The sequence below is a fragment of the Terrapene carolina genome, unplaced genomic scaffold, assembly GCF_002925995.2.
Source record: "Terrapene carolina triunguis isolate 2854851 unplaced genomic scaffold, T_m_triunguis-2.0 Scaffold165, whole genome shotgun sequence".
NCBI lineage: Eukaryota > Metazoa > Chordata > Testudines > Emydidae > Terrapene > Terrapene triunguis.
Genome location: NW_020664516.1, coordinates 2,099,160 through 2,121,969, shown reverse-complemented (window position 1 = coordinate 2,121,969; position 22,810 = coordinate 2,099,160). Strand labels below are relative to the sequence as shown.

Sequence of the window (22,810 nt, the reverse complement as noted above, 5' to 3'; positions counted from 1 at the left end):
GGAGGGAGTGAGGGCTCTGGTTGGGGGTGCGGGCTCTGGGGTGGGGCCAGAAATGAGGAGTTCAGGGTGTGGGAGGGGGCTCCGGGTTGGGGTGGGCTGTGTGTGGGAGGGCTCCAGCTGAGGCTGCAGGCTCTGGGGTGGGGCTGGGGATGAAGGGCTTGAGATACAGGAGAGTGCTCCAGGCTGGTACCAAGGGTTTCAGTCGGTGGGAGGGGGATCAGGGCTGGAGGGGGAGTGTGGAGGCTCTGGCTGGAGGTGCAGGCTCTGGGGTGGGGCTGGGAATGAGGGTTTTGGGGTGCAGGAGGGTGCTCCAGGCTGGGATCGAGGGGTTCAGAGGGCAGGAGGGGGATCAGGACTGGGGCAGGGGGTTGGGGCGTGGAGAGAGGCTCAGGGATACAGGCTCCAGGCAGCGCTTACCTCAAGCGGCTCCTGGAAGCAGTGGCATGTCCCTTCTCCCGCTTCTATGTGGAGGCGCGACCAGGTGGCTCTGCACCCTGCCCTGTCCGCAGGCACCGCCCCTGTGGCACCCTTTGTCTGCGGTTCCTGGCCAATGGGAGCTGTGGGGGTGGTGCTTGGGGTGGGGGCAGTGTGCAGAGCGGAGCCCCCTATCTGCCCCTAGGCATGGGAGAAACAGGAACTGGGTTATCCTGGGGATTTCTCTAATTCTCTACTCCTGTTAGACGTAACTGCTGAGAGGAATTGAAACTGGTGGTGTGATTATATAGTGTTATGTTGACAAATAACTTCCTCAGAATTTTCCAGGATTTTTAATTTTTTGGTGCAGAATTCCTTGGAGTAAAATCTAGATCAGCCCTCCCTGCGATATCATTTGTACTTCACAGCATGTTTTTAATGTACAAAATCATATCCAACTCATCTCTTTAACCCTTTTGATAAGTAGCTGCTACTAGCACTGCTCTGAGTATCTTCTGTCGGCACTGATAATCTCTGACACAGGTTGAATTTGAGTTGTCATGAACTGGAGCTGAGGCAATGTCTACACCACTACTTACGTCAGTGTAACTTATGTCACTCAGGGGTGTGAATAAGTCACACCCCTTCCTCCCAGCGACTGACCTAAGTGTCGGTGTGGACAGCGCTATGTCAGTGGGAGAGCTCCTGCCAACAGAGCTACCGTCGCTCCTGCTCGTTGGGGTGCATTAATTAAGTCGACGGGAGAGCTCTCTCCCATCAGCTTAGAGGGGCTACACTAGAGAGCAAACAGTGGCGCAGTTGCATCCGTGCAATCTGTAAGCTCTCTAGTGTAGCCATACTTAAGTGTAAGGTGTTTTTTCTTTTCTTTTTTGTGCTGCTTTATTCTGAATAAAGAAGGCCCTGCAAGGTTTGCAATCCTCCTCTCCCCAATCCCAAAAAAATATTTTGCTTGATTTTTTTTTTTTTTTTGCATTAGAAATTCATGTCTTTCCTGCCACAGGCACTATCCTGGAAAGTAGTGAAACTGGCATCTCAAGTGTTGAGTAAAAGTTGAACTGAGAGAATGGGCTTCCTAGACAGATTGCTTATTTCAAACTATTTTGTCAGAAATACTTATTTAATGGACGGGAAACCTTTAAGACTCTGCTGAAGATTGAACAGCTCTGCCCCTTCAGATAAAAGCTCTCAATAAATCGGGGGGGGGGGGAGAAGAACCCCAAAGAAATTCCATCAGCACAGCAGGGACAGCCCAGCTAATGGCTATTAACAGGCTTGGCAGAAATCTTTTTTTTTTTTTAATCATTTTGGCAGATGTTTATTTTTAGGCATCTTTTCCATTTAAATTTATTTAAATTTTCATAGTTGTGGGAAATTATGGGGGATCAGAAAGTGGGGAGGGGCAGACAATAATTATTTAATGAGGAAACATTGAGATTCCAAAAGTTAAAGCTTTATAACCAATAAATCACCTTTCATAGAAATAAACTTTCATAGATACTCAGGCCAGAAGGGACCACTGTGATCACCTAGTCTGACCTTCTGTATAGCACAGGCCAGTACGTTTCTCCAAAATACGCCCTAGGCATTATCTTTCAGAGAAACATCCAATCTTGGTTTAAAAATTGTCAGTGATGGAGAATCCACCACGACCTCTGCTACATGCTACTCTCAGGGTTAAACATTCACGCCTTGTTTCCAGTCTGAATTTGTCTAGCTTCAACTCCCAGCCATTGGATCATGTTAGATCTTTCCCTGCTAGATTGCAGAGCTTATTATTGAATATTTGTTCCTCATTTAGATACTTCTAGGCTGTAATCAAGTCACCCATAAACCTTCTGTTTGCTAAGCTAAATAGATTAAACTCCTTGAGTCTATCACTGTAAGATTTGTTTTCTAATCCTTTAATCATTCTTGTGGCTCTTCACTGAACCCTCTTCAATTTCTTAACATCCTTCTTGAGTTGTGGGCACCAGAACTGGACACAGGATTCCAGCAGCGGGCACACCAGTGCGAAATACAGAGATTAAAATAACCTCTCTACTTCTAGTTGAAATTCCCCTGTTTATGTATCATAAGATTGACCATACTGGGTTAGACCAGTGATCAGTCTAGCCCACTACCCTGTCTTCTGACAGTGGCCAGTACCAGACACTTCAGAGGGAATGACATGAACAGGGCAATTTCACGTGATCCATCCCCTGTCATCCAGTCCCAGCTTCTGGATGTTTAGGGACACTGAGTGTGTGGAGTTGCATCCCTGATTGTTAAAACACAGTTTGGCCAGGGCAGTCAAGGATTCTGTGACTTCACCGGACCCCTGTGACTTCTTCGGCTTCAGCTGTTAGCAGCTGGGACTGGAGCTGTACCCTCTCCCCCCTTGTCAGTGGGGCTCAGGCTGTCAGTCCTCCTGCCCCCCGGGCGGGGGCAGGCGCTCCAGTTGTCATTCCTCAACCCACTCTCCCAGCCCTGCCTCCTGGTTATTTCTAGTAAAGTCAGATAGTCCACAGGCTTCTGTGAGTTTTTGTTTGCCTGCGACCTGTCTGTGACTTTTACTAAAAAATTACCGTGACAAAAACTTAAGCTTACTGATCATGTTGGCTAATAGCCATTGATGGACCCATGTTCCATGAACTCGTGTAGTTTTTTTTAACCCAGTTGTACTTTTGACGAGTTCCATAAGTTGACTGTGCATTGTGTGAGGAAGTACTTACTTTGGTTTGTGTTAAACCTGCTGCCTATCAACTTCATTGGGTGACCCCTAATTCATGTTATGTAAAGGGGTAAATAACACTTCCCTATTCACTTTCTCCTCAAAGTCATGATTTTATAGACCTCTATCCTATTCCCCCCCGCCCCCCTTAGTTATCTCTCTTCTAAACTGAACAGTCCCAGTCTTTTTAATCTCCCATCATATGGAAGCTGTTCCACACCCCTAATGAATTTCATAGCCCTTCTCTGCACCTTTTCCAATTTGAATATATCTTCTTTGAGGTGAGGAAAGCAGAATTGCATGCAGTATTTAACGCATGGGTGGATCATGGATTTATTTAACGGCATTATGATCTTTTCCCTCCTCTACTGATTGTCGGGGACAGTTCCCCACACTTGAGCAATTCTTTTTAGGTGACAAATCTGAGGATCTCGCCTATGTCCTCTGCTCAGTGAAGAGCAATGCAAAGAATTCATTTAGCTTCTCTGCAACAGCCTCATTTCCCCTGAGTGCTCCTTTAGCACCTTGATTGTCCAGTGGCCCCATTCGCTGTTTGGCAGCCTTCCTTCTTCTGATCTACTTACAAAAACTAACAGCAAGTTGTTGTTTTTTCCCTAGCTAGTTGCTCTTCAAATTCTTTTTTGGCCTGCCTAATTATACTTTTACACTTGACTTGCCAGAGTTTATGCTCCTTTCTGTTTTCCTCAGGAGGATATAACTGTGACGGGTTGTCAGCCCTGGGGTGCAGTCTGGGGCTGGGGTACCACTGAGCCCCCGACCCACCAGCCTGGGCTCCCTCTCACACTGCACTGCTGTCACAAGCTGCAGAGTCCTCCAGCCTGCATGCTCACCAGCATACATATAGGTGGGGACACACCCAGCTGCAGTTACGTGCAGGCTCTCTGACCAGCCCCTGCATACGAAGGCTACAGCTAAGGCAACTCCCAGCTCCACAAGTGCGCACCCCCTCTGGAGAATAAACCTAAAATTGTACCGTCTTGTGCTGCACAGGGAAGTGTACGTCGTAAGCTCCTAAAATTTGCCCCCTCCCTCAATGTGGAGAGGAATTTTTCAACAGTGTCTTGCCCTTGAGCTAAGATTCCCATACATTTCACTCCAACTCACTGGTTTAGATAAAGCAAAAACAAGTTTATTAACTTGTTAACACGTTTATTAACTAAAGATAGATTTTAAGTGCTTACCTAGCAAATAAACAAAAAATGCAAACTCAGCTTATTATACTAAATAGATAGGATATCTCCATATATTATATTATATCCAATCTCCTAGAACTGGAAGGGACCTCGAAAGGTCATCGAGTCCAGCCCCCTGCCTTCACTAGCAGGACCAAGTACTGATTTTGCCCCAGATCCCTAAGTGGCCCCCTCAAGGATTGAACTCACAACCCTGAATAGCAGATTCTCAGCCTAAGAGATGATACAAGCAGGCTGCAGATTCTTAAGGGGCGAGCTGCACTTGCTTTAAGCTTAGAATCCCCAGGTGCTTCATTCACAGGCTAGAAATCCCTTTAGCCTGGGTCCAGCACTTCCCCCAGGTCAGTCTTTGTTCCTCAGGTGTTTCCCGGAGTCTTCTTGTGTGGGGAGTAGAACCACAAATTATGTCACTCCCTGCCTTATATAGCATGTGGTGGGAGCCCTTTGTTTCAAAGCTTGGTTCCAAGACTAGTCTGTGGGGAAAAATACTGACATCCCAAGATGGAGTCTAGAGACATGTGGTCTCATCACATGTCCTTGTGGAGTCATAGCAGCCGTCACTCACAGGCTGTCTGTAGCGTTCACAGGAAGGCTCACCAGCTGGGAGATAAGCTTCTCCTATGGTATATTGTTTTTTCCTCATGGCCCATTGCCCTGAATAGGCCCTTCCCCACCCACTATCTAGGCTGAAAGCATCTTGTCCAGTGGGCGTTACCAGGTGTAACTACATTTGAAATACAGTTACGTAGTCAAAGTTCATAACTTCAGACACACAAATGATACATGCACACAAATTAGATAATCATCTAGGACAATTCATAACTTTTCCAATGATGCCTCCGATGACGTCTCCTGCATAAAATACATCATAATTATGCCATACTCCTAATATCATTGTGAAGACTATGGGGTGCAGTGTCACAATGATTTCCAGTTTTTACAGGATGGCTTTTTTCCTCTAACCATGTCTTTTACTTTGTTTAGCCATGGTGGCTTTTTTTGGTCCTTGGGGTTTTTTGTTTTGGTGGGAGGGAGGGGTAGACATTTAGTTTGAGCCTTTATTATGGTGTTTTTAAATAGTCTCTGTGCAGCTTGCAGACATTTCCTTGACTGTTCCTTTTAGCTTCTGTTTAACTAGCTTCTTCATTTTTGTGTGGTTCCCCTTTTAGAAGTTAAATGCTACTATGGTGGGTTTATTTGGCTTTCCCCCCCCTACTAGAGTGTTAAGTTTGGTCACTATTGCTGAGTGGGTCAGCTATATTCACCTCTTGGCTCAGATCGTGTGTTACTCTTAGGACTAAATCGAGAATCGCCTCAGCCCTTGTGGGTTCCAGGACAAGCTGCTCTTTGAAGCAATCTGGCTTTAATAGCTTCTGTTTAACATTCTCCAGAGATACTAGTGGAATGGAAAGAGTATTATCATCAATGCATCATTTCTCTTTTTTCCCAAATATAGAACAGAAATACTGAACACTTCTACCTTTTTTGCATTATTATTGATAATTCCACCATTTCTGTCTAGTAATGGACCAATACCATTGTCAGGATTCTTTGTCTTCCTAATATATTTTAAAAACCTCCTTTTATTCTCTAACGCTGCTCACCGGAGATTTCTCCTTATGTCCCTTTGCTTCCCTTATCAATTTTCTACAGTTCCTAAATTCTGATTTATATTCATTACTACCAACTTCCCCTTTCCTACATCTGATATCTATTATTTTTATGTATACTGCCGCCTTCACTTGCCCTCAGATCCCAGTTGATTTTGAACCAGCACAGCCTTGTTCCTCCATGCAGTAAGGTATTCTTCAACGATCCCCAATGATCAGTTACATTTTTCTGATTAAATTCTTCCTCCCCGGTTATTTGTTTCGTAATTGTTTTCAGCTGTTTCAAAGTCATATGTCAAAATTTTGGCCTTAAATCAAACTCCAAGAAGTTCTCAAGCAATATTTTTCTTATTTTGCCTATCTGTAAACTTTGATTGTTATTGTTGGAAATATTTTTTGTTGGTTTGTGCATGTACCATGAAATCGATGTTTATCAACATTTATCAATAAAAATCAAATCCTTCCAAGCCTGGCTATGAACAAGCTCTGGGATCAAGGGTCTAATGCTCTGTGAGAGAAGCATGGAAAAGTGGGTATAGGGAATGTAGGCCATGGGAAATGATGCTCAGTAATGCCACCACTCCCCCTGCTTGTTAAATCAACATGACACTGATCCTTCTAAGCAGCTGACTTGGCTGGTGAAAGCAACTCCCCCAAGTTCTCAGATAGGAAATGCAGACTTCATGCTGGGTGTGGGCTACAAACATGAAGCTTGTGTCTGAAAGCAGCCTTTTCCCCAAGGCCATGTCTGTTGAGTGGCTGAGAAATCTTTATGGTCCCATCTTTTGAGAGGATGGATTGCACATTTTGTTTAGTCTCCGTTAAAATCTTCATTGCTTATGGTAGCTCTGTGACTGCAGCCAAACTCTAGACCCTGTCCTATAGTTCTGCTTTTCTGCTGTCTACTGAATATCCCCTACGAGAATTGCTTATTAAAGGTAATCTATGACCAGTTTTGTTTATGTTTCTGGGAGATAATGCTGCCCGCTTCTTGTTTACAATGTCACCTGAAAGTGAGAACAGGTGTTCGCATGGCACTGTTGTAGCCAGCCTCACAAGATATTTACGTGCCAGATGCGTTAAAGATTCATGCTGGATGCGTTAAAGATTCATATGTCCCTTCATGCTTCAACCACCATTCCAAAGGACATACATACATGCTAATGAGGGGTTCTGCTCGATAACGATCCAAAGCAGTGCAGACCGATGCATGTTCATTTTCATCATCTGAGTCAGATGCCACCAACAGAAGTCTGATTTTCTTTTTTGGTGGTTTGGGTTCTGTGGTTTCCGCATCGGTGTGTTGCTCTTTAAGACTTCTGAAGGCATGCTCCACACCTCATCCCTCTCAGATTTTGGAAGGCACTTCAGATTCGCAACTCTCAGAGGCGTAGTTAAGCCAGCCTGATGTAGAGACCACTAGGTCAAAGGGAGAATTCTTCTCTTGGCCTAGAGGGGATGGATTGACTACAGCAGCAGAGAAACCCCTTCTGTTGCGGTAGTGGGTGTCTACAGTACATCACTACAGTGGCATAGCTGCAGTGCAAACATACCTAACTTGAAACTGAGGGAGAGCATCCACACAGAGGCTTAGTGCATTTAATTTGTCTTAACTCTCCTGAGAGTCCCCATATAGAAAAGCTTTTAGATCTGCCCCCTGCCCCCCATAAATTCTTTCTGGTTATTAAATCCAAATGGAAAAACACTTACTCTGGCTTGGTGGTCTCATGCTGCTTGAGCCACAAACAGCCCTCTCCCTCGTTGGAGATGTAGTTACTGCATTACCCTACAGAATGGGAAGCTTTTGATTTAAAAAGGCAATTTCTAAGCGGAATTCCTAGTTTAAACCCTGTGGGAAGCTCTTCTCTTCGTGTGAGTGTCCAGGGTGTCCCTGAACAGAAAGAGGGCAGGTGCTTTCATTGAAACCAATGCACGAGACCAGAGCTAATGTTAATCCTGCTCAAAACAAACCAAATGCATGACCCTATTAGGGACTCTTCTCCTGGGATCACAGAATGTTCAGCAGCAACTTATCAGTGCTTTGTGCATTCACAGAGAGCTGCATACGGTAGACCAGGGGTAGGCAACCTATGGCATGCGTGCCAAAGGCGGCACGCGAGCTGATTTTCAGTGGCACTCACACTGCCCGGGCCCTGGCCACCAGTCCGGGGGGCTCTGTGTTTTAATTTAATTTTAAATGAAGCTTCTTAAACATTTTAAAAACTTTATTTACTTTACATACAACAATAGTTTAGTTATATATTATAGACTTATAGAAGGAGACCTTCTAAAAACGTTAAAATATATTACTGGCATGTGAAACCTTAAATTAGAGTGAATAAATGAAGACTCGGCACACCACTTCTGAAAGGTTGCCGACCCCTGCGGTAGACCACCGCTTCTGGGCTAGGGAAACAAGCACTGATTGGTGGGATCGCATTGTCATGCAGGTATGGGTTGACGACCAGTGGGTACAGAACTTGCGGATGCGTAAAGCAGCCTTCCCCCGACCTGCGGCGCAAGGACAGCAGATTGAGAGTGGCCCTTCCGGTAGAGAAGCGTGTTGCAATCGCTGTGTGGAAGCTGGCGAATCCAGACTGCTACCAGTCAGTCGCAAATCAATATGGAGTAGGAAAGTCCACTGTTGGGGCTTTATTACTCCAAGTGTGCAGGGCAATCACATCTCGCTGCGGAGGACCATGACTCTGGGAAATGTGCATAAAATAGTGGCGGGGCGATTGATGGCGCACACATTCCAATTTTAGCGCCAGACCACCTTGCCTCTGAATACATTGATAGGAAGGGATACTTCTCCGTGGTGTTGCAGGCGCTTGTGGATCACCGGGGGCGTTTCATGGACATCAATGCAGGCTGGTCTGGAAAGGTGCATGACGCACGCATCTTCAGGAACAGTGGCCTGTACAGAAAGCTGTCGGCGGGGACTTTCTTTCCAGACCACGAGATCACAGTGCGGGATGTGGAAATGCCCATAGTAATCGTGGGAGACCCGGCTTACCCCTTACAGCCCTGGCTCATGTAACCTTACACAGGGCACCTGGACAGCAGCAAGGAGCGTTTTAACAACAGGCTGAGCAGGTGCCGCATGGTAGTCGAATGTGCCTTTGGCTGTTTGAAAGCTCGCTGGAGGTGTCTCAAGGCAGGCTAGACCTTTCCGAGGATAATATTCCTGTGGTCATAGCCATGTGCTGCACTTTGCATAATCTGTGTGAATCTAGGGGTGAAATGTTTGCTCAGGTGTGGAGCACTGAGGCAGAGCGCTTGGCTGCACAGTTTGAACAGCCAGATGCTAGGGCTGTCAGAGGAGCCCAGAGGGCTGCTATTATCATCAGAGAGGCCTCGAGGAACCACTTGGACAATGAGGGGCAGTTACATATGTCTGCTTTGGAGGTGCTTCCCTGGTGCATCCATGTACAATTTTGGGGCCCAAGATCCATGCAACACAATGCTTTAGGAACCTGTTCCCGAGAGTGAATTGCTTGCTATACACTTTTGTAGGACACAGAATAAAAATGCTGTACCATTAAATACCTTAGCCTTTAGTTATTGTTAAAAAGGGTAAAACCTCACAAGTGTGTGTGGCTCCAGCTATCATTGTCCAAGCTGTGAGAGGGGGTGGAGTGATGGGGAAACTCTGTGAAGTGCAAAGGACAGTGTGGGCATAGAGCGGGGGTGGGGTTGGCAAAGAATTGTGCATCTGCTGCAGTGCGTGGTGTGTTCTTCAAGGTCTGTGCTGAACAGAAGAGGGATTGTTACATTCCAGCAAACGATTGAAACATTTTAGTAAAAAGGGCATTTTGCTGGTAGAAATCACTTTCTCTCTGAGACTCTATGCAGGCACACAGCTCTGCAAGCACCCCAGTCATGGTGAGTTTCGGGAGAAGGGGGAAGGTGGTTGTGCGTACGGACAAAAAGGTCTTGGCTGGCAGGGCACCTTAGCAGGGATCTCATTCTAAAATTATCCCACACTTTTTCACAGGCCAACCTGCTGGCTGACATCTCGCTGCTGAGGGTGACCAGAGAAACCAGGGCTCAGCTGCTGAATGCTTGCGGCTTTTGCCCCAGTCTATATGCTGCTCAGCTATGTGCCGCTTTGGTCCCAGCTCCAGCGATTGCTAAATGGCAGGGGACAGTTTCCTACAATGGGGGAACTAACATGGCTGCAATCCCTTGGAATCTGCAGCAGAGGATTAACAAGTACCTCTTGGAAACTTTCCAGAGCCTCTCTCTGGAGGATTCCCTGCAGGTCTCGATGTCCATCGACACCCTGCTTAGCTATGCAGATTAGCTACACAGGGCAATGTCCAGCTCACAGAAAACACTACCTGCCTCCCACTTTTCGATTCCCTACACAAGTCACAGCAACTCCTGGAGTGGAGAAAAGTTCCTGGCTGCCTGCCCCACCGGGCGACCCTGCTGGGAACTCCACATCCTCTTCTAGCTCCACTTCTTCATCCACAATTTCAGCCTCTGGGTTACCCCCTCTTTCAGCTGCATGCAAAGTATCCACGGGGCAATCGGCGATGGAGGTGGGGTCACCACCGAGGGTAGCATTCAGCTCCTTATAGAAGCGGCAGATCTTAGGTGCACCGCCGGAGTGATGGTTTGCCTCCCGTGCCTTATGGTACGCCTGCCTCAGCTCCTTTATCTTCACTCTGCACTGCTGTGTCCCCCGATCACAGCCCTTTTCACACAAGCCTTGAGGAATGTGCCCATATGTGTCCCAATTCTTACTGGTCACTCGCAGCTGCGACTGAACAGACTCCTCTCCCCTCCCCATATACTGATCGGATCCAACAGCTCAGCTGTGGTCCAAGCGGGAGTGCGTTTGGTGCGATACCCAGCCATGCTCCTCTGGGAAGCCAGCAAACAGGAATGAGATTTAAAAATCCTGGGGCTTACAAGGGGGAGGGGTGGGTTGGCCGCAGGGCAGCAGAGTTCAAACCACTGACCAGAGCCGCAGCATGGGAATTGTGGGATACTTTCTGGAGGCCAATAAAATCGGAAAAACGCTGTCGTGTCTACCCTGGCTGTTTGTCGACAGTAAAGGGAGGGGAAAAGACAAGTCTCTCGCAGGGGTGGATGTTTTTTGTCGCCAAATCTAGGCGCCTTTTTTTTTTTTTTTTAATGACCTTGCAACATATACGCTATCGCGGTTTTGTCGCCAAAAGGCAGTTTTTGGCGACAAAACTTGCCGGTGTAGACAAGCCCTGGTATTTCTCCCTGTCACTGCACTCATTATTGCTCCATCGGGCTGGCAGTCTGGGTTTCCGTTTCCCAGTGGGAGCAGCATGTGGTGTTATCCGTGTATCCTGCACTGATGGTACTGGAGCAGGTGAGAATTCTACCACTGCACCACCAACGGTTCGGCTGCTTGAACCTCTCCGTGCAGGTGCCTGAAACCTTGGCCTGGAGCCCTCTTCCAAGTCTACAGCATTAGATCTATCCAGCTGAGTGATGCAGCCCCATCAGCAGCAGTGGAGGGGGAATGAGTATGAGACCGGTCTAATGAGAGGAAGAGGTTTGCCTTCCGTTGGTCTGGTGTCTATAGAATACTGCTGCAGCCCTTTATGCAGATGCGGCGTTGAGGATTTGGGTGACTGTTCAGCCCCGTTCCACTGGGTTTTGTGTGTAGGAACATGTTGATCTAAGTCCATCGTAGGCTAGTACAGTAACTCCATAAGCACAGCTTGGTAGTGGGTTCTGAAAAGGAGGGGACGTTTTACATGAAAACTTTGTTCACCTTCTCTAAAGAGTTGAGGTTCTACTCATGGCTGTCCAGAGTGCAAGTCCTAAGATCTCTTTGGTTTCAAGTGTTATTTTCATGGCAGGAAATTGAATAATTTGCAAATAGTGCCTTAAAAAAGGGGGAGACGTGAGGTGTTTTTATTTTTATTTTTAAAGTTTATCCATCGTACACCTTGAATACTGTGAAATTCTGGTAGCCCCATCTCAAAGCATATTAGAAACGGAGAAGGTACTGAGAAGGATAACAAAAATGATCAGGATGTGAAACAGCTTCTGTATGCGGAGAGATTAAAAAGACTGGGACTATTCAATCTGGAAAAGAGATGAATAAGGGGGGATATGATAGAGTTGTGTAAAACCATGGCTGGTGAGGAGAAAGTGAATTGGGAAGTGTTATTTACCCCTTCACATAACCGAAGAACCAGCGGTCACCCAATGGCGGAGGTGCATCAGCAGCTCTACATGGCTCTCGCCCACGGGCACCCCCCCAGCTCCCATTGTCCGGGAACCAGCCAATGGGTGTGCGGAACCTGCGCTCAGGCAGCGTGCTGAGCCCTGTGGCTCCCCGCCTAGGGGCTGGACCTGCTGCTGGCCGCTTCCGAGGCGCAGCACGGTGTCGGAACAGGTAGGGACTAGCCTGCCTCAGGCGGGCAGCACTGCCGCCGGGACTTTTAACGGCCCGGTCCACGGCGCAGACCAGAGCCAGCGCGACCCAGTGCCTGACATTCTGTGACCCCGGACTAGGTTGCGACCTGCAGTTTGAAAACCACTGGGCTAGACAGACCATTGGTCTGACTCAAGATGGCTGTTCTTATGTATGCACTGACTGGGACTTGAACCCTGGCCTCCTGCATGCCAGGGAAGAATTCTCCTGGTGAGCCACATGTATTCTGAACCGTTCTTCCATAAACCCTGCCATGTCCTCTTTCCTTTGGCAAAGACAATGTGTGCAGTTATGTGAGTGACAAACGCTTATTTTTCTTTCCATGAGCTCCATTGCATCACAGTTACTGCCACACCGGCAGTACTTTTGGTATAATAGGAATTGTAAGTGAAGCTGACTGAATCTACATTTGACTCTTATAAAGGACTGGGGAGGTGTCGTGGTCTAAAATGGGACCGAACCCCTTCAATTTGGCCAAAACTAAATTGCCTAAAATCCCACATGAGATCTTGGCCCAGTTTAGAGTCCCCCTTGAAAGTTTTAATGCAAAGCCGTCAAGGAGTTTGGGAGCGAGGAGGACGCTCACAGTGAGATGCATTTGAATGCTCTTCCTAATCTCTTTCTGGGTCATAACTCCCCCTCTCTGTGGTTTGTAAATGCCACAGGTGTTCCTCTGTTGGTTGGGAGGAGGACAGGTCCTTTTGCTCTTGGGAAGGCTTGGGGAGATGGGTGATAACTGTAGAAAGCAGTTAATGCTTGTGTTGAGTCTTGCGGGTTTAAGGCTGCGTAGACATTGGGGATCTTTAGGGAGCCTGCGCCAGCCCAGTGCACAGGGGATTTTTGGGGTAGTTGAAGGACCAGAAGAGGGGATGAGCCACTTGTCCTTAGGGAGGTTCCCCCTGAGGAACTGAGTTCACGCTGCGGTTTCAGGAGTCTGCGGTGGCAGAACACTTGTCTGTCTCATGAAGTGATTGGACCGGTTCAAGGTGGAACATGAGTAAATGAGGGGTAGGAGTGAGGAGCAGCCAGTTACTCGTTCATCTGTCCTGTTTTTAGTTGTTGGCTTTCCCCGGAGGGCTTGAGTTGAGGTGCTTTGTAATGAATCTTCCCGTCCTGTCCATGTTTCCTGGGCTGGGGGAGTCTGGTAGCCAGTGCACAAGACTCTAAACCATGGCAAATGTCATTGGGGCTAGCATCTCATGCATTGTGGAAGCCAGGCCAAGATATTCTGTCATATAGAAGCTAAAGCTTCCTGCCCTCCCCTCTGTTCTCTACTAGGTTGGTGCGAGAATTCGTGGCTCAGAACAATGCAGCGCAGATCAAGCACGTCATCCAGATCCTGTCACAAGAGTTTGCGCTCTCGCAGCACCCTCACAGCAGGAAAGGGGGGCTCATCGGCCTGGCAGCCTGCTCCATTGCTCTCGGAAAGGTAGGGGTCCCAGTTCTTCGATTTCGCCTGTCACTGTAGCATGTGAGCATCTGCTCCCTGTGGTCTACAGGCTGCTGGAAAGTGCTCCCCCAGCAGTCTCCTTGATGTCAATGCCCTGCTCCATGAGGCAGTGCTCACCGGTGCACCCAGGACGGGGTGTGCATCCTAGCCCTGTGGTAGGCCCAGGCTGCTTGATGGAAACATTTAATTGTAACTGGCAAACTCCGGCTGCTGGGCGGAAAATGAAAAATTAACACTGGGGCTGGGCTGGGGAAGGATCTGAACAGGAACGTGACAAGCCATGTCTAAGGAGACTGAGTTCTGTCCACCTCAGAAGAGGCAGCAGAAGTTACTTTGCTCCTTATGAGATGCTCAAGGCAAAAGCCATGAACTCCACCAAATGCTGGAGATGCGGGATCAGGTCTGGGAGCTTAGTAGACATGTCAGCATTGCCTGGGCTTTGGAAGTCCCGCAGGGAAACAATCTTTGTTTATCAATTACATGTTAATGCCATGTGCTTATGATAAAACACAGCCCTGCACCACTCAGTCCCACAACATGGTAGCTTATTGTAGCATACTCAGGCCCTTAACTAGGCTAAAGCATAGCTAGACTAGAGGCCAGCCCCAGTCAGAGGCTTACCCAAACCATGTTGGGCTGCACAGACAAGCGTAAACCGTTGCATCAATTTACACTGCATCTTTCCATTGGACTTCAGAGTAAGAGTTTAGACTACTTTTAGTCACTGAAATAGACATGCATCCCAGTGCTGTGCTATTGCACTGACACCTTATTGTAACATTGATGTGCAAGGGAAAACGTAACTGGCTTCTGTTCCGATTAAGGGTCTGTTCCCCTTTCCTTAGGTCCTTTACGCCATTCTCCTCAATGAGAGCACTGAGTAATGGCTGCAGGATCCAGCTTTGGGCTCAGTAAAACAGGGAGGTTTGTGCATGAACAACCTGATCCACAGGCTGAAGTCACAATGGGCTTTGGATCTGATACACATTTCGTTATCAAACATGTCTTGATGAGGGAGGAAGGAAAAAGTAAGGCAGTCTGTTTATAGCATTTCGTTCTGCATTTCAGCGCAGCATACCACTCTAGAGACAAGCTATCCCTGTATAAAATCACACGTCGTAGCCCACTGCAAAAGAGGCCCAGGATCTGGGCCACACCCCCAAAGCTGCAGACTTGAACTAAAAACAGCTCAGCGGGTTACCTGCCTGCAGCACCCAGACACCCATCTCCCAATGGGATCCAAACCCCAAATAAATCCATTTTACTCTGTATAAAGCTTCTACAGGGTAAATTCATAAATTGTCCGCCCTCTATAACACTGATAGAGAGATGCACAGCTGTTTGCTCCCCCAGGTATTAATCACTTACTCTGGGTTTATTAATGAACAAGAGTGATTTTATTAAGTATAAAAAGTAGGATTTAAGTTGTTTCAAGTAATAACAGAAAGAACAAAGTAAGTCACAAAGCAAAATAAAACAAAACATGCAAGTCTAAGCCTAATACATTATGAAACTGATTACAGGTAATATCTCACCCTCAGAGATGTTCCAATAAGCTTCTTTCACAGACTAGACTCCTTCCTAGTCTGGGCCCAATCCTTTCCCCTGGTACAGTCTTTCTTAGATCCAGCAGACATCTCAGGTAGTAAGCAGGGGTTTTCTTGTGACTGGCAGCCCCCTTTGTCCTGCTCCACCCTCTTTTATAGCTTTGGCACAAGGCGGGAATCTTTTGTCTCTCTGGATCCCACCTCCTCCTTCTAAATGGAAAAGTACCAGATTTAAGATGGATTCCAGTATCAGGTGACATGGTCACATGTCACTGTAATACCCCTAGTCTCCATTCACCATGAGCTGGCCCATACATAGGAAGGCTTTCAAGTAACTAAGGCCATTTACAACTGATTGTTTCTGGAGCACCCTTAATGGCCTCCACTTAATATGTTTACATCAGTGATACAAGTTTATATCTTATTCTCCTAACTCCAGATATAGAAATAAGACATGCGAACAAATAGGATGAACACACTTAGTAGATTACAAGATTTCTAATGACACCATACAGGGGGTATTTAGCATAAAGCATATTCCAGTTATGTCCTATTCATAAGCATATTTCCATAAAACATATGGAGTGCAACATCACAAATGGGCCGTCAAGCAGGCTAGATAGTGCTGATGCCAAACTGTCTAGGGGTGTCCTCACCCAGAAGCACAGCACAGGTTTGAAATACAGGCGTACATACATGTCTATAACCCCTAATGCACAGGTGATACAAACATAAACAAGGTTCATATCTAGCAAATTGACATTTTTGCAGATATCTTACATGGCATATCTGGCTGTGACTGGTGTCCCAGTGGGGGATAACTATGGTTGTTCAATTAGGGTGAACTGCAAAGAATGGGGCAGACAATCCCCATAAAGCTGGTGGATATTCCAATACTTATAACTTCACATACAAAAATGATACATGCATACAGATAGCATAATCATAACCAGCAAAATGTAACCTTTTCATAGACACCACACTCGACAACTTTTGTACAAGATTTGCTGCAAATATAGAACAGTGGTTGCAACAAGGATTCATATGGTCCTATTCTAATCCGATACTGACACCCCATAGCAATGCATGAGGGTCCAAGAGCTGGGGGTAGTACCCCATGCGGTCACATTTCCCTCGGAGGCCTAGTTTTTGTTATAAGCCTGGGCTAAGTGTAGTCCCAAACACTGTCGCTATCCGGTTTCAGCCACGTGATCTCCTGTGATGGGACGAATGTGTTTTGAAGTCTCTGGTTTCAGGAATGGGATTATCACTGTTCCAAAGAAGTCTTAACGACCTGTTGTCTCTCCATGGATACATCATAATGATGATCGTGGCGTTGTCAGGGAGCTAGAATGCAATGATCTCCGTTCCTGTGCCGGCACTTGCAGCACGAGGCCTGCAATCCTCCAGGGGCATTCACAATACTAATCTGATGGCTCCCTGTGAATCTGGCGCCATGGTGAGATGGTACAGGCTCGCTTGGTATGATCTGATGTACGAGCCAATGCACGCAAAGGAGGCGATGCCTCGTGGCACTGCCACCTGTGGTCATGTCCCAGTGCTCTGTTGTATCGCGTGCACTGCTAGAGGTCAGTCTGTTCCGACCCTGAGTGGGGACTGGCCCTAACCCCCAGCCTGGTTCTGCCATCAGGATTCTGGGCTGTACCTGAAGGAGCTGATTGAGCCAGTGCTGACGTGCTTCAACGATGCTGACAGCCGACTACGGTACTATGCCTGCGAGGCCCTATATAACATCGTCAAGGTGGCCAGGGGCTCCGTCCTCCCACACTTCAATGTGCTGTTTGATGGCCTGAGTAAGGTAAGTGGCTTTTCCCCTGTGTCCGCCTTCCGTCCCCCATGAAGGTGCAGAGTGGGAGCCCTCACCTGTCACCTACTAAAGGGGCCACCGGTGCAGATCCCTCCTGCTGCATAGCAGGGTGCGGGCACGCTTGGCTTTGGCTTTGGGCCCACTCGGCCCTGCTGTTGTAGGAATGTCTGCAGAAGGCTTAGGCTGCTACCCTCGCCGTGTCTGTCCCTTGCTCACTGTGGTTGTGAGAAGAGAGCTGAGCTGAAGGTGCAGCTGGGAAGTGGTGTTCAGGCATTTCGGATCAGGCTGAGTGTCTGTCCACCTTCTCTTGCCTGGGGCACACCTTCCATTCAGGGTGTTGTGAACCCAGCTCTGCCCCATGCAACCATCTCCCCAGCACCTTCCTGGAAACTCATTCAACTTCTAGTCTGAAAGGAAACAGCTGGCAAGCAATGACATTGATTTAACCTGTGCAAGTGTCAGGGATGTCTTCTCATGGCTAATGACCTTGGGCATTGCTAGGAACCCAGCACAAATACACTGGTGTGTGTCTGTCTTTCTCTCTGGAACCTGCGATGGCATTTTTGTTTTTGTAACTTGCAGCTTGCCGCTGATCCAGACCCAAATGTGAAAAGCGGCTCTGAACTACTGGACCGACTTCTCAAGGTAATTCCCATTTCCCTTCTTTTAGCTGACTATCCTAGGGACCCGTGTCAGAAGGCCCTTGTGGGGGCGGAAGGAGGACAGAGTTATACATTGGTTACATTTCCAGGAGGCTGTACCAGCCAATACCATCACAGCTTCATCCTGTGGCTGTGGAACTTGCTCTCTTTCCTATTGGCTGCTGCTCTGGTGGAATGAGATGTTGCTTTGCTGGCCATCTCAATGCTAAGGCTACATACACGTGAAGTATGACTGGGGGCGGGGAGGAGTTGCCTTTAACACAGCAATGGGTGAATGTTAATGAAAAGCTTATTGGAGTACCTGTCCCCACCATGTTGCCCCAGGGGAAGGCTCCAGTGCGATCGGTAGGTCGCATCTCCCTCACCAGGTACAGAGTGGGGTCTCTACCTTTTTTTGTCTCTCGTCTGGGTTCCTTGTTTAGGCAGGTGAGCTGGACTGCTCTGTCTGAAGAGCAGAAGCTGCTGTCTCTTGTAGGAGCCATTAATTCCATTTCCTGATCTATACACAGTGTGGTTCTTACCTGCCCAAACCTCCAAATGTTTCCTGCTCCTATTTCCTCCTCCTCCTCCTCACTCATAGGACTAACAGGCCCCTTGCCCGCTCCCTTCCCTGCTCCCAAATGCCAGCCCAGCGCTTGGCATGGTGCAGAGATCCCTGCTGGGGAGGTGGCAGCGGGTCACTGTGGGAGAGTCCAGCCCTGCTCTCACACTCCTGTCCACTGTGCCATAAGACTGGAGCAGAGGGATTCACTGTTGCAGGAGATCAGTCATACAGTGTAGGTGAGCCCTAAAAAGGACTAGGGACACTTCTCGTTACATATCAGGATGTTTCAATCACATGCTGTGGGGCATGAGCTGGTCAGTGCGTGAATCAAGGAAATCCCCCCCCCCGCTTCCATGTTCAGGGTTGTGCAATCGGACTGGTGCATTGTGGGGAGTGAGTCTTCACCGGTTTCTGAAACCTCAGTACTGGCCACTGCCAGAGGGAGGATGCCTGATTCGCTGACCAGTTAGGACACACCCTGTGGCCCTTTGGGTCGGGGACCAATAGCTGAGAGTCCTCGCCCGGGCCTAGAATTGGCTGGTTTGAGCCCCATCCACTGTGGGTGACTTTTCACTTTCTAAAACATGTTCAGCCCCCAACTTGCTAAAACTAGGAAGTGGCCAGCTGGTGCCTGCGCTGGTGCGTAGGGTCTGAGCACGGGGGGTGGGGTGAGTCCCACCGCTGCCCTAACGTCTGCCAATGGTGTTTGTTTCCTAGGACATCGTGACTGAGAGTAACAAGTTTGACCTCGTGGGTTTCATCCCGCTGCTGCGGGAGAGGATTTATTCCAACAACCAGTATGCCCGGCAGTTCATCATCTCCTGGGTAAGTGCGCGTGGCACAGCACTTGTGCCGTCTGCTCCACTGCTGAGGCTCGAGCAAGGGGCGACGTGGTTGCAGCCCAGGGCTGTCGAGCTCTTGTCCTGATGAAAGCTATCAAACAGCGGTGGCTGCGCTGCAGCTGGGGTTCAGCGTGCCCATCATAGCGTCTAGGCACATGTCCGGCACTAACTTAGCGGATGCAGATGCATGAGGTTCACTTTGTCTTGTCCTCAAACTCACTTGCTCCTTAAAAGGTCGAGTCACTCCTGCTTATTTCCTGCAGCTGGCCATAGCTGTTGGCTGATTAACTCTCTGCATTCCTGTTGCCATGGACTTGTAGAGTCCTAGAAGATAATGAAAACACGTAGCACATGCCTAACTTGCATCGCACTTTGTACATTCAAAGTAAGAGAGCAAACAGCCCTTCCAGTGCCTGGAGGGTAGATAAATATCCTCTATTTTACAGATGGGGCAGGTGTCGTGGATTGACTAGTACACAAGACATAGTGACAGAGCTGGGATGAGAACTGCCACGTTCCCTGGTACTTAGTCCATTGGCCCGCACTGCCCCTTACGATGGAGAGCCCGTTAGGTCATCTAGTCCAGCACCCCAGCTCAGACAGCCGTGCTCTTTACAGTACCACCTACTATCGCCAAGTTTACGTGCCCCTCCGTTTTTTCACTGCTCCTGCACCAAAGCATCCTTCTGGGGTGGTTGGTTTGTTTAACTTCTAGTCTTCTCTGAAACTCACTAGGACTTTCTTGTCTTCCCTGAGCTAGATCCTGGTGCTAGAGTCAGTGCCTGACATTAATCTCTTGGATTACCTGCCGGAGATCCTGGATGGACTCTTCCAGATCCTGGGAGACAACAGCAAAGAGATCCGGAAGATGTGAGTGTGGGGGTGTGCGGAGCACTGGGTAAACACTCGGTGGGGGGCTGGTGGGAGATGCGCAGATTTCCCTGCCTTGGGGCTGGGGTGAAACGCTGCTGTCTGCTCCATAGTCAGTCTCTTCCACTGTCCACAAGCCAGAGCTATGTGGCAAAGGCGCAAAGGCGCGTGCATTGCAAGGTGGAGCAAACTGGTTGTCTTAATAAATGGGCTGAATTCTCTAGGCCAGCGTCATGCTGCTGCTCCCAGCTCACTCTGGCCGGAGTTGACTGCAAAGCAGCAGTTCCCCAACTTTTTGCTGGCATGACCCCATTTTAATGAATAATTTCCTTCCAGGATGGAGGATGGCATTTGGAAGAGCAAAATGGTGCCCTGCGTACACCATGACCTTGCAAGCTCCATACGTGCGAAGTTATGCTGTGCAGAGCAAAATGATTCTCAAACTTTTGCACTGGTGACCCCTTTCACACAACCAGCCTCTGAGTGTGACACCCCCCCCCCTTATAAATTTAAAACACTTTTTTTATATTTAACACTATTACAAAATGCCGGAGGCGAAGCAGGGTTGGGGGGAGGGGGAGACTGACAGCTCACGACCCCCCCACGTAATAACCTCGTGACCCCCTGAGGGGTCACGACCCCAGTTTGAGAACCCCGATGTAGAGCATGGTTCTCCCGCTGCTCTGATCCAGGCAGAGATGGCGTCTGAGAGGCAAGGGGCTGACTACTGGGTCAGTGAGGCAGCAGCTCACCATGGGTTTGTCTTCGCTGCAGAGTTAGCTTGAGGTGTAAGTGGAGTGTAGCCCCTAACCCGACTCCTGTCCCCACACACACATCTTGAGCTCAGGGGTGCTGTAAATTCAAGCTAGCTGGCCTGGCAGGGGACGTGGGTTGAAGGTTAAACGCTGCTGCAGCTCAGTAATGCGGTGGGGACGCAGCTGGTCTGTGCAGCTAACAGTTGGTCGGTGCAGCCAGTGTTGGTTCGTAGTGTGGCTGCTCTCTCTCAAGCTGGGCCTAACTCAAGGGGAGTTAACTTGAGTGTGGGTAACTCACAGGCATGTGCCCGACGTTGGAAACGCTCAAGCCCCCTGTTGGGATGAGTGCTGACCAGTGTCAGAAGATAGCTGCAGTGAGTCTGTGCATGTAACTGGGGATGCTGGGCTCTTGGTGTCAGTTCATATGTACCCAGGAAGGTTGGGGTGTGTGTGTCCCTGTGCTCTGTAGGCTAAGAACGAATCTCTTAACTGGGTGTCCTTCCGACCTGCAGGTGTGAGGTGGCCCTCGGGGAGTTCCTTAAAGAGATCAAGAAGAATCCTTCCAGTGTCAAGTTTGCAGAAATGGCCAATATTCTAGTGATTCACTGCCAGGCTTCTGGTGAGTGTGCAAAGCCCAGCATGCTGGATGGCAGCCACAGTCCCTGTGCCTGTGACCAAACCCTTCGATTCAGGACTGAAGTCTGTTAATGGTGTAGATGGCACAGTTCTCCTCGACAGCTCCCCACCCCCAGGGAAAACAGGCTACAATCCCAGACCAACACAGCACTTCTTTTGGGTCACGGTTCGCTCATGGCTGAACCAGCGCCAGGCCTTACACAGGGGTTGTGTTTTCAAAGGGAGGCTGAGCTGCTTTGCGTGGGGCTCTGAAAATCCTGTCCTGGGGATCTTCCCACCATGGAATATACTTGGAAAGCTCTTTGATGAAAGCTGGCGGAGAATTGCATTCCTGGCCGAAGCGTGGGAGCCCAGTGTTAGAGTTCAGTAAGCCAGGCTCCATACGCCGTTAGCGTCCGTTCACCTACCAGCACGGTCTGGAATTAGAAATGTTAGGGGGGCGGGATTCACAAGCGCTCACCACTGCCCCCACTCTCCTCTCATGGAACTGGGTGAGTTTTACCAGTGCCTTCAGTGGTCACAGTGTGAAGCCATCAGGGAGTGCCTTTGCAGGTCACTGCTCAGGTTGATTCACCACTGTAGCCTACTGGTTGTCAGTTTCTCCGCCAGTAAAATGGAACAGGGTGCCGTGTTTCTATAGCCCCTTCTGCCTCAGTGTCAAGTGTTGTATAGCGACAGTAGCAGGGGCTTTGCCCCTGACACTGGGATCCCTCAGTAATGATGTCCCAAATGTCACTGCTCAGCAGGACGGCTTCCACCAGTGCTGTACCAGTGACTTTAGAGTGACCGGAGACCTTGCAGCAAATCCAGGCCCTGGTTTGTCCCATGCTTGGAAATGCTTTTTCGCACTCAGCAGAATCCTGTGCTTGGCAAGATGCCTTGGCTCAAACAGGTTCCTCCTGACTTTTAGATGAAAAGACCTTGGAGCTGCCCATGTGAAGCCCTGCTGGAAGGCGGGCTCAGGCAGTGGCCAGAGGGCTAGAAGCATTGCAAGCATGGCCAGCAAGTCTGGGTCTCTGGGCATGCTGCTGTGCTCCATAGCCTTTAATGCTGTCACCCCTGTGAATTACTACTGCTTGCATTACATCACTGATCCATTACACTGGAAATGTGGCTCTGGGATGCTGTCAGGTACTTAGGCCAGCCCTTCAACCAGCAGTGCCTAAAGTGCCCAAATCTAGACAGCCCTTAATGGGATCTGCAGGCACTCAGCACCAAGGACACTTATTTAGAGATTTAGGCTACGTCTTCACTACGGGGGGGGGGGGGGGGGGGGG

The 22,810-nt window shown here is 48.7% G+C and overlaps 1 protein-coding gene across 1 annotated transcript in view; it reads left to right on the top strand.

The window, feature by feature from the left end:
- Positions 1-12,250: 12,250 nt before the first annotated feature.
- LOC112124992 (protein VAC14 homolog) overlaps positions 12,251-22,810 on the top strand; it is a 174,183-nt gene continuing 163,623 nt past the window's right edge. Inside the window, exons 1-7 of the mRNA XM_026653821.1 lie at positions 12,251-12,360; positions 13,678-13,828; positions 17,048-17,215; positions 17,807-17,869; positions 19,148-19,255; positions 20,033-20,142; positions 21,410-21,516. Of these exons, the coding sequence (XP_026509606.1) occupies positions 12,251-12,360; positions 13,678-13,828; positions 17,048-17,215; positions 17,807-17,869; positions 19,148-19,255; positions 20,033-20,142; positions 21,410-21,516 (817 nt within the window). The remainder of the gene's footprint in view (positions 12,361-13,677; positions 13,829-17,047; positions 17,216-17,806; positions 17,870-19,147; positions 19,256-20,032; positions 20,143-21,409; positions 21,517-22,810) is intronic.